This window comes from Chrysochloris asiatica, unplaced genomic scaffold, assembly GCF_000296735.1.
Source record: "Chrysochloris asiatica unplaced genomic scaffold, ChrAsi1.0 scaffold00034, whole genome shotgun sequence".
In the NCBI taxonomy this organism is placed as follows: domain Eukaryota; kingdom Metazoa; phylum Chordata; class Mammalia; order Afrosoricida; family Chrysochloridae; genus Chrysochloris; species Chrysochloris asiatica.
Genome location: NW_006408552.1, coordinates 830,829 through 842,393, shown reverse-complemented (window position 1 = coordinate 842,393; position 11,565 = coordinate 830,829). Strand labels below are relative to the sequence as shown.

General features: G+C 57.4%; 1 protein-coding gene across 1 annotated transcript; it reads left to right on the top strand.

Moving 5' to 3' along the window:
- The first annotated feature begins 3,657 nt into the window (after positions 1-3,657).
- Positions 3,658-10,126, top strand: GIGYF1 (GRB10 interacting GYF protein 1). Its single transcript, XM_006859643.1, has 24 exons — positions 3,658-3,692; positions 3,779-3,908; positions 4,020-4,115; positions 4,241-4,352; positions 4,454-4,562; positions 4,864-4,904; positions 5,059-5,229; positions 5,459-5,715; positions 5,838-5,946; positions 6,364-6,501; positions 6,787-6,884; positions 7,042-7,213; positions 7,331-7,497; positions 7,621-7,721; positions 7,819-7,935; positions 8,015-8,115; positions 8,237-8,319; positions 8,390-8,548; positions 8,632-8,859; positions 9,010-9,194; positions 9,380-9,540; positions 9,628-9,791; positions 9,870-9,999; positions 10,074-10,126. Exons 1-24 carry the CDS (start codon positions 3,658-3,660, stop codon positions 10,124-10,126), a joined length of 3,117 nt encoding a protein of 1,038 aa, XP_006859705.1.
- Positions 10,127-11,565: the final 1,439 nt, after the last annotated feature.

The following is an 11,565-nucleotide window of genomic DNA, read 5'->3' as shown; positions in this document are numbered from 1 at the left end:
CCCCATAGAATTTGCTAGGCTGTAATCTTTACAGGAGCAGATCGCCAGGTCCTTTCATTAGCTGCTGAGTGGGTTTGAACCATTGGCCTTCTGGTAAGCACCTGAGCACTTAACCATTGCCCCTATTAATCGTATATTGAGGTGCAAGAAAGAAAAGAAATGGGATAGACAGTGGGTAGATGAGGTAGGAGGTGGTAGATACTGAGGGAGGTGGAGTACAGGGGGCCCTGTGAGAAGACCTTTAAATAAAGTGATCCGTAAACTAAGGCAGAAAAGGATTCCATCCTTAATTCTCTGTGCTCTGCCTCTCCAGCTCTGTCTGTAGGGAAGGGATGCAGCTGCTGGGAGTTTGTGATAGAGGAACTTGAAGCATTTTTTGTTGTGTTTTCTCGTGGGACAGTTATCATGAGGGCTGAGTTACCTGCCGTTCAGAGGAGAGGAAGAGTCAGAGTCAATTTGGTTTCTCCTGCCTTCTCCTCTTCCCTGTAAACACAGGATGGGTATACATCACAGGTATATGAGTGGAGCTGAGAATACCCTAACAGTGGCACAGTTGACTTTTCGGGCCAGATCATTCTTTGGGCTAAAGATTGTCCTGTGCATTGTTCAACAGCATCTCTGGTGTCTACCCACTTGAGGCCAGTAGCAACCACCCTCTCATGTTGGCAATGAAAAATTTCTGCCAGATGTCTGCTGGGGAACAACTATACCCCAACTTTGAGAGGTGGTGTCCATGCTGCTGTAGAGTTTAGTCTGAGGAAGGCCAGGCAACCGTTCAACCTCTGGGATCAAACCCTTCTCTGGATGGTCCCAGAGCCTTAGACTTTTGTCTCCTCGCTTCTCCCCAACAAGGTGGGATGGCTTTGGTCTTTGCCTGCTGGGTCTGCCTTTTCTCCTGATGGCCTTTCCTCTGCAATTGCTCTGCATCTCACACTTGTTTTTCTCTGTTCTTTATGCCAGGACAGAAAGTGAAGGCTGGAAGCAGACAACACCCAGGACAGCTGCCGTTGCTGTGCCCTGGAAGTGGGGGAGAGTGAGTTTTCCCCTTGTTCTGTTCTCCCTTTCTCTACCCCCAGCGCACCCCTACCCAGAGGACCAGGTTCTGTCCCTCTTGAAGATGGGGGCTTTCTTGAGTGAACTGGCTAGAGAGGAGTCGCCACACTGCCTCTCCTGAGGCTTTTAGAAAGAATGTGGAACGTTGTTCTTAGAGGTTGTTGTGATGTGCCGTGGAGTCGGTTCCGACTCACAGCGACCCTGTACAGGGTTTCCAAGGCTGTAAACCTTTATGGGAGCAGAAAGCTTCATCTTTCTCCCACGGAACAGCTGGTAGTTTCAAACTGCTGACCCTGAGGTTCGCAGCCCAATTTGTAACCACTATGTTACCAGAGCTGCTTGTTCTTAGAGTAGGGAGGACTTAAACATGGAGTACCCACCCAAAACCAAACCCAATGCTGTCTAGTTGATTTAAACTCATAGTGACCCTATGTAGGGTTCCCAATACTGTGAATCTTTATGGGAGCAGATAGCTTCATCTTTATCTGGAGGAGCGTCTGGTGGATTTGAACTACCAGTCTTGCAGTTAGCAGCCCAGTGCCTAAACCACCGTGTTACCAGCATTCCTTGGGCACTCAGTGTTGTTAGGTGCCATTGAATCAATTCAGACTCATCGACCCTCTGCACAGTAGAACAAAACCGTGGTCCTCCGCCATCCTTCATATTTGTCAAGTTTGAGCCCATTGGTGCCTCAACTGTGTTCATCTTCTTAAGGGTCTTCCTTTTTTTTAATGCTGATCCTCTAATTTACCAAGAAGCATGATGTCCTTCTCCACGCACTGGTACATTAAGTTCCCCCAAATACCTTCAAGGTTGTAGCATCAAGAAAGACTTGCCCTTACTCTTGGTGGCAGTTCAAACCCACCAGCCGCTCCATGGGAGAAAGATGAGGCTGTCTGCTCCCTTATGGACAGACAGTCTTGGAAACCGTTTGAGCCTAAGTGACTTGGTGGCAGTGGCCTTGGGTTTGGGTTCTGTTCTTTGAGACCTGCTTCAGTTCAGTGGACGGAGGACATTTTTTGACATATCTGTCTGCTCCACTGGCATCATTGCCAGACATGTCCAACAGAGGCAGTTGAGGGGGGTGGGGGGGCGGCTGCCTAGATCCAGCTCTTCTATAAAGCTCTTTCACCTGGAAGTGCGGTAATCCTGTAAGTGGGTCCCTGTTGACCGCGCTGTCATCAGTAGATGAGTGAGTGGCTCTTTTCCCTTGTCGCATCCTGCTGTAGCCCTTGGTCCTCCTTCCTCCGTGGACTTAGAGGGTCTGGAGTTGATGGGTACTGTGGAGATCTGCACCAGCCCCCCACCCTGCAAGTGACAGAAGCGTCATCTTGCTCCCTGAGACACCAGCTTCCCCTCAGCTCGGGCGCTGCTGGGGATGAGCCACCTCTGTCGAGTCTGCTCTGTTGTTTCTTAGAGGAACCGACCGCCATTCCTGCCTCTTCTGACATCAAAAGAAAGTAACTGATGGTATATCTACTTCGTGATGGGAGACACACACACACACACAGACACACACACACACGTTTTTATCATAATAATGTCCCGTTCTTGGTTTCTTCTGTACTTGATTGATGTTCCTTGGTCCTAGGGGAAGGGGCTTGGGTATTTCTGGTCTTCCCTGTGTAGGCTGGCCCTGACTTTCCTGCCTGGAGCCTGCAATGTGGGCCAGAAAGAAAAGAAATAAGCCCCAGTGTCTGGACTCCAGCCCCCATGTAGCCAGCCCTCATTTTTTTCATATGGGAAGTTGTTTTGCTCCCAGATTTAATTCTGATTCTTCTCTGTAATGCATCTTTTCTCTTTCTAGGATACTTATGACTAGTAGGAAGGTTTTTTGGTGTTTTTTAATTTTTTTCTCTCATTGGTTTTGTCTTTGTCTTGGCTGTCCAAAAGTGCCTTAACTCCCTCCCTTGGTGAATGTTATACCCACTTAGTAGCAGGATGCTGATGGCCCAGAGACCGTGCCTACTGTGTTCTCTGCCACACTTCTAGCATCTGGTTTCTTCCCTGTCCACCAGGGACCCTGAGTTTGCCGAATGAATTTACTGCTCATGAGGCAGAATAAAGAAGCTTGTGGGCTTCTGTAGGCATGCACAGTGGGTGGACAAGAGGCAGGGAGGCCCAGCTGACCCTTTACTTTAGCCTACCTTTTCCCATTGCTTCTCATTAAGGATCCATCCCAGATGTGAAGGGCCCTCCCAAATCACTGCTGAGGTCAGAACAGTATCCAGTAGCTTGTGAACCCTAAGACTCTCGGCATCCGGGACAAGGCTGCCAGGTGAGTAAGGTGAGGGGTGGGAGAGACTGGAGCCTGTATGAAAGGGTCTCCGACTTCCCTGTGTTATCCCCTTCCCCAGGCCACCCCCGGTTGACTCATCTCTGGTTATCACATGGTGTGAGTTGCCACTTGCCGCTCAGGTGAGTTCTTTAGGAGCCAGGCAGCTGACCCTCCAGCCTGAAGTCCGCTGAGGTGCTACTTCTTCGTGGCCTGCTCTTCTCTGAGGCCGGTGTCCCCTGTGCCTCCACAGCGGTGGGAGAGTGAACGCCGGGCCCTCCTTGTCCACGCCTGCCTTCCAACCTCAGGGAAGTGCACCCACCTCCACAATGGCAGCAGAGACCCTCAACTTTGGGCCCGAGTGGTGAGCCAGATGGCATGGGTGGTATGGAGAGGCGGAATGGAGACCTGGGCAGCTCTGACTGCCAGCTTGCCCCTTCCCTTCCCTAGGCTGAGGGCCCTCTCCAGCGGGGGCAGTGTGGCCTCCCCGCCCCCGTCTCCTGCCATCCCTAAGTACAAGCTTGCTGACTACCGCTATGGACGAGAGGAGATGCTGGCTCTCTACGTGAAGGAGAACAGGGTTGGTGTGCAGTGGGCGGGTGCCCGTTTTTTACCTCCGCCCCAGGGGAGGGGAGGGGAGGGGAGGGGAGGTCCCAGCGCAGGTGTCTTAATGCTGCTGACCCCACGGCAGGCCCCTGATGAGCTGCAGGACAAGGAGTTTGCTGCCGTCTTACAGGAGGAACCACTTCAGCCCTTGGCATTGGAGCCTCTGACTGAGGAGGAGCAGGTGGGGCTGGCCCGGGGTTCCAGCAGGGTGTATTTGGGGAGGCCAGGGGGGCTAGAGGTTGTAGTTCTGCGTGAGGGTTGGGAAGTGCCTGGGTCCTCACCTCCCGCCCTTGGCTCCCTCCTCAGAGAAACTTCTCCCTGTCCGTGAACAGTGTGGCTGTGCTCAGGCTGATGGGGAAAGGGACTGCCCCGCCCCCGGGAGGCACCTCTCGCGGCAGGGGTAACACTCGAAGTCGAGGTAGAGGGGGCTGATCTGTGTTCTGGGGGTGGGCAGAGGTGGGGAGCAGTTCTGTGGTGGGTCCTCGTCTCAGGGTTTTCTGTGTGCTACACTTCTCCCAGGCCGTGGTCGTGGTGATAGCTGCTTTTACCAAAGAAGCATTGAAGAGGGCGAGGGGGCCTTTGGGCGGAACCCCCGGGAGATCCAGCGCAGCCAGAGTTGGGATGACAGGTGTGGGCGGAAGGAGGGAGGGAGGCTGGAGGAAGCAAGCAGTGCTGGGGCCTGGGGAGGGAACCTGGAACCGGAGAGCCACCTGGTAACACCCTGGCTCTTCTGCCCCTTCCCTTCCCTGTGATGTCTGGGTCCCTGGGGGTTCCTCCTGTGAGCCTGACTCTCCTCGCTTCGATGTGCCCTCCCATCTTCATTCTTCTCGGGCATCGTTGGGGCGGAGGGGGGGGGTGGTGGACGGTACAGGAAAACCAGAGCTTGTGGAGAGGGAGCTGGACTGCTTGGATACTTTTTCTTCCTGCAGAGGCGAGAGGCGGTTTGAGAAGTCGGCAAGGAGGGATGGAGGTAGGGTGGGTGATGAGGGCAGCTGGGTTGGGGCTGATGTGATTCAGGGAGAAGGAGGGGGGTCAGCAGGGCCTAGAACTGGGATCCGCACTGACCAGCAAGGTTGATAGTAAGAGTCCCAGGATCCTGCTAATGGTGCCCCCTACCCCCCCAGCACGATCAGCATTTGAAGAGGGTGGGGCTTGCCCTCGGAAGGAGCATGCACGTTCTGACAGTGAGAACTGGCGTTCTCTGCGGGAGGAGCAAGAGGAAGAGGAGGAGGGCAGCTGGAGACTTGGGGTGGGCCCCCGACGAGATGGCGATCGCTGGCGCTCAACCAGCCCTGGTGAGATTGGGGCAAGCTATGCATTAGGGGAGGGGACAAGAACTGCCCTGTGAGGGTGGGCTCCTGTGACCAAGAGGAGGGAGCAGGAAGCACTCTGGAATGGGGGGGCGGGGCTAAGGAAGTGGTTGTGGAGGTGGCTGTTGTTCCCAGGGGTGTCCTGGTGGGGAGCAGAGCAGAGCCCTTGGCTTGACAGGACACCCCTTCTCCTCCTCTGACTTTCCCTGCCCAGATGGTGGCCCCCGCTCGGCTGGCTGGCGGGAACATGGGGAACGGCGGCGCAAGTTTGAATTTGATTTGCGGGGGGATCGAGGCGGGTGTGGTGAAGAGGAGGGACGGGGTGGGACAGGCAGCTCTCACCTCCGGAGGTGCCGGGGGCCCGATGGAGGCTTTGATGACGACAAGGATGGGCTCCCCGAATGGTGCCTGGATGATGAGGAGGAAGAAATGGGTACCTTTGACGCCTCTGGGGCCTTCCTGCCTCTCAAGGTATCTGAGGAGCCAGGGGATCTCTTCTGAGGTGGGCGGGGGGTAGGGGGGAGTGTTACTGAGTCCTCTCAGCCATTTACTATCTGCCCCCTTCCCTCCCATCATACCTGCCGACCCCGCAGAAGGGCCCCAAGGAGCCAATTCCTGAGGAACAGGAGCTAGACTTCCAGGGTCTGGAGGAAGAGGACGACGAGCCTTCAGAAGGGCTAGATGAGGAGGGGCCGGAGGCAGGTGAGCTCCAGGGTAGAGTGAGGCTTGAGCTGGGCCAGGGAACGGGGAGCTCCCTCAGCAGGCTGAATGCAGGTGCACCACAGACATCTAGGATGGAATTGCTTAAAGAGGAGGGAGCGGGTGCTGATAGTTGAGGGGGAGAAGTCAGCCAAACGTCGCGCATGGTCAGATGACTTGTGGACCCTTTGAAGAACTCACAGGGCATAGAGCATTGTACCACCAGCCCTACACACGTTCCCTGTCCTGAATTGTACACATGAGTCACTGAAGCACCACTGGAATCTGTGTGGACTCCCTGATGTTGGTAGGATTGAGCCCAGTTTGGTGGGTGTCCGGTGGACCCACAGAGGGACTGTCCTGAATCACTTGGAGAGCCTTCCAGCTCTTGGTTTTGAATCTTGGTACCTGTTCTTTCAGGTGGGAAGGAGCTGACCCCCCTGCCTCTTCAGGAGAAGTCACCTAGGTCCCCTTCCCCACTGCCCACCTTGAGTCCCCTTTGGGGGACTAACGGAGAAGGTGATGAAGGTGTGGAGAAAGAATTGCCTTCTGCAGCAGGTAGACAGGGCAGGATGCATCTGGGGACTGGGCGGTTAGAGAGGGGGCCCCCTGTCCTCACGGGGAGAAAGAAGCACCCAGTAGTAGCTACATGGCTAGGTAATGGCCATTGTGGAGACTGGGTGGGTGGAGAGGGGCCCCCTGTCCTTGTGGGGAGGGAGAGAGACGCTCGAGCATTTGCATGGGGTTAGTGATGGCCAGAGCTGTTGTTCTGGAATGAGGGTGCTCAGCAGACTGTCTTGTCCCTGTGACACTTTGCTTTGCTTTCTTCACTTTCTCTAGGAGATGATGCTAGGGGAATCCAGCTAAGTCATGGGGTGGGCTCACCCCTGGGCCCACCCGGAGATCTGGAAGATGATGAAGGCTTGAAACATCTGCAGCAGGTGGGAGGGGGTTCTAAGAAGGCTCTAAGGTACCTCCTTTGTCCCCACCCCAGATTCCATGCCTGTCCTATTTCTGCCTTGCCACATCTCTGCCCCGGCCCTGGTCCCAGCCCTCTCCTGACGGGCCTGAGCCTAGTCTCTCTCTCCCTGAGTGTAGGAGGCCGAGAAGCTGGTTGCCTCCCTGCAGGACAGCTCCCTGGAGGAGGAGCAGTTTACAGCCGCTATCCAGGCCCAGGGGCTGCGCCACTCTGCAGCTGCCACTGCTCTCCCGCTCAGCCACGGCGCTGCCCGCAAGTGGTTCTACAAGGACCCGCAAGGGGAGATCCAAGGTACTTGTGGAGTGCAGGGAGGAGGCAGGGCAGCAGGTGCTAGGGAAACCATTCCCCCCGGGCTTAGGCTCCCTGGTCCCAGCGTTGGTCCTTTGCCCCCTCCTTGCCTCCGTCCAGGCCCCTTCACAACACAGGAGATGGCGGAGTGGTTCCAGGCTGGCTATTTCTCAATGTCACTGCTTGTGAAGCGGGGCTGTGACGAGGGCTTCCAGCCCCTGGGTGAAGTGATCAAGATGTGGGGTCGTGTGCCCTTTGCCCCGGGACCCTCCCCACCCCCACTGCTGGTAAGCTTGGGAGAGGAGGCTGGGGGTAAGGTGCAGGGCTGGCAAAGCTGCAGAACCACTAGAGGGCTTGCTCTGTCTCCTGTGCCCACCGTTGGCACTGGGATCCCCTTGCCCCTCTCCCAGGGCAACATGGATCAGGAGCGGCTGAAGAAGCAGCAGGAACTGGCCGCAGCGGCCTTGTACCAGCAGCTGCAGCATCAGCAGTTTTTCCAGCTGGTTGGCAGGTATGGGGAGCCTGGAGGGGTTGAGGGGAGGCCTGGGCCCTGGCTGGCTGGCTGGCTGGGCCTGGCCCACTCCTGCCTCCCTGCCATGTCCCTGCAGCCGCCAGCTCCCACCGTGCTCGCTCCGGGAAAAGGCCGCTCTGGGAGACCTAGCACCACCGCAGCAGCAGCAGCTGACGGCATTTCTGCAGCAGCTTCAGGCTCTCAAACCCCCCAGGTCTGTCCGTGGCCCTCTCTGGCTGAGTGCAGAGGGGGGTGGGGAGGCCTTCCCATCCTGACGGTGGTTTGCTTCTCAGAGGTGGGGACCAGAACGTGCTCCCGACGATGAACCGTTCCTTGTCGGTGCCAGATTCCAGCCCCCTCTGGGACGTACATACCTCAGCCTCATCACAGTCAGGTGGGTGGCAGACAGGAGAGGCTCTCTGTCTGTTCTTACCCGGTGCTGCTCTGATGGCCTCTAGTCACTGTGTGAGTCCAGGGGACATGGGGCCTCCTGAAACTGCCTTTACCTCCTGCAGGTGGTGAGGCCAGTCTTTGGGACATACCAATTAACTCTTCGACTCAGGGTCCAATTCTAGAACAACTCCAGCTGCAGCATAAAGTGAGTAGGCCTCCTGGGGGTCAGGCCTGGGCGCCCCCCACCCCAGCCTCCCATCTCATCTGCTGGACAGTGTCATTTCCAGGAGCGCCGAGAGGTAGAGCTCAGGGTGAAGCGTGAGGAGGAGGAGCGCAAGCGCCGCGAGGAGAAGCGACGCCAGCAGCAGCAACAGCAACAGCAGGAGGAGCAGAAACGAAGACAGGAGGAAGAGGAGCTGTTCCGGCGCAAGCAGGTGAGGCGGGCCCCCATCCCCCGCACAGCCCAGGCAGCCGTGGCCCTGCCCTCACCTGCCTCTCACCCCCCTCTCTGCCTCAGGTGCGACAGCAGGAGCTGCTGCTGAAGCTGCTACAACAGCAGCAGGCTGCGGCCCCTGCCCCTGCACCCCCCACCCCCAGCTCCCCGCCCCCACTCTGGGCTGGCCTGGCCAAGCAGGGCCTCTCCATGAAAACGCTGCTCGAGCTGCAGCTAGAAGGCGAGAGGCAGCTGCACAAGCGGGAGCAGCCACGGGAGCCGCCACGGGCCCAGGGCCCCAACCACCGGGTGGTAAGCAGGCTTGGCCCAGGGAACTTGGTCTAGGAGGGGTGGGTGGGGAGCTGGGCCTCGGGCCTTTCTCTCATCCTTTTCTCAGCCACCCTTTGCCCAGCCATCTCGGATCCTCTTATTCAAGCCAACCTGACTCTCTGCCATTTGCAGCAGCTCGGGGGCCTGGGTACTGCCCCCCTGTCCCAGTGGGTAGCAGACACTGGGCCCCTCTGGGGCGGGCCCGACAAGAGTGGGGGCAGCAGTGGCCTGGGGCTCTGGGAGGATACCCTGAAGAGTGGCGGCAGCCTGGCCCGCAGTCTCAGCCTCAAGAACAGCCGGAACAGTCCATCCCTCAGGTGGGTGCTGGGGCCAGTGTGGGCCCCCCCCAAGTGATTCGTGCAGCCACCTGTGGGGGTGGGGTGAGGGGAACACCTGAACCAGTGTGTCGTCCCCCCCCCCCGCAGTGATTCGTACAACCACCTGTGGGCTGTGGGGGTGGGGTGAGGGGAACACCTGAGCCACTGTGCGCACCCCCCCGCAGTGATTCCTATAGCCACCTGTCTGGGCGCCCAGTACGCACCAAGACAGAGGAGGAGGAGAAGCTGCTGAAACTGCTGCAGGGCATCCCCAGGCCCCGGGACGGCTTCACCCAGTGGTGTGAGCAGATGCTGCATAGTCTCAGCACCAGCGGCAGCCTGGATGGTACTGGCGGGGGCAGCCTGGGGGCTGGCAGCCAGGGCTCACAGACTTGGGCCAGGTGGGCCCTGACGGCCCCTTCTTGCTCCTTAGTGCCCATGGCTGTAGCCATCCTCAAGGAGGTGGAATCCCCCTATGATGTCCATGACTATATCCGTTCCTGCCTGGGGGACACGCTGGAAGCCAAAGAATTTGCCAAACAATTCCTGGAACGGAGGGCCAAGCAGAAGGCCAGTCAGCAGCGGCAGCAGCAACAGGTGAGGATTCTCAGAGCCTTGGGGTGTCGGGGGCGGTGGCCCCACCATGGTCCCTCTGACTGTCTCTTGCCCTTGCAGGAGGCTTGGCTGAGCAGTGCCTCCCTGCAGACCGCCTTTCAGACCAACCACAGCACCAAACTCGGCCCTGGGGAGGGCAGCAAGGCCAAGAGGCGGGCCCTGATGCTGCACTCTGACCCTAGCATCTTGGGTAAGTGTGGAACTAGGGAAGGGCTGGAGAAGCCTGGGGAGCAGAGCTCCAACCCCCTTCCTCCCTGGCTTCAGGGTACTCCCTGCACGGATCTTCTGGTGAGATCGAGAGCGTGGATGACTACTGAGCGACCTGGCCCATGTCAGCCCCCCCACCCCCGGGCCAGTAGGCCAGTGGCAGCGGCAGCAGCTTGGACCCTTGGGTCCCCAGTCTGCAGGCTCCCCACAAGGAGCAAGAGGAGGAGGCAGGGGCGGGGTCCCCAGCACTTGCTACAAACCACACAATGCACCTTAACTCACCCACCACAAGGCACTTTACAGATTGGGGGAAAGGGTTTTTTTCCTTTTTTTTTTTTTAAAAGCATTGAAGACCGCATTAGGAGAGATAATAAAAACTAGACTCTACGCACCGCTCCCTCCCGGTGTGGGGATAGTGGAAATGACCATGGAAGGTCCACAGAGGTTTTGGTTTGTTTTTGTTTTATAAGGAAAAAAAAAGAAAAATATGAGGAAAAAAAAACACCACCACTGTTATTTTGGGGCAGCCGGGGACACAGGCCCCACGGATCTGTCCTGCCTGCCCCTCCCCCCCAGGCTGCACTTACCCTCCCTGTCCCTTAAGGTGGGTAACTGGAAGCTGGGGGACCAGCAGTTTGCACAGCGAGGCCCCCTCGGAGCCCCGCCTGCCGGACCCGCTGTGAACGGCTCCCTTGTAGCTGGAACTGTGGCAGAGGTGTCCAGGGTGGGGGCCAAAGGAGCCCTTGGCTTTGCTGCTTTCGGGGAAAGTTGCACAAATTTGATGAGCTGCCTCCGCTCCCCAGGCTACCATCCTCTGCTGGCTGACGGGTAGATGAGAAAGGCCAGGCCAGTGCCAACCTCATCTGGCTGTGGGCAACAGAACTTTTGACTCTGGCCCTGGTGAGGGCTTCCCCCACCACTGCCATTTGCGGGGAGGGCCTGGGTGTGCCACTGCCGTAAGCCCCCTGCTCCCTGCCTTGCCACATGAATGTATTCTTTGGGCCACAAGCCTCTGCCTCGCTCCCCAGCACCAGATACGCAGGAGACCGAGTCGTTCCTCTCATGAAGGACCTACAAGCAGAGGGACCTACAAGGCTAAGGGGGGTGGCTGCTTGGGACTTTGGGTTGCAAGGTGGGGGTGAAGGGAACCCCCTTCCTCTGCTTCCAGCTGTGTGGAATATAGACCACCCAGCTCTGCTCCAACCCCCTTCATTGACCAAATGGGAGAGGAGTAAGTGCCCTCTCCTGCCCTCCTGCCCCTTGACCAGTTTTTTAATGTTGAGTGAGGTGGGGGTCATGGATAGAAGTGGGCGTCTCTTCCAGGTCAGCGACGCCATTCAATTTCCACCTGACTTATTATTCTAAGTCACCTGCCTGGTTTGTCTCCATCTGTTTTTGTTTGTACTTGTTTTGGTTTCACATCTAACTCCTCCCATCGACCTCATTGCTCAGAGAGCAGTATTAGGACAGGACCCCACCACTGCCTCTCCATGAATGTATTTCTCCTTTTAGCCCTGGGGAAGGGGGGAGTGGCTTCTCCCCCAGTTTT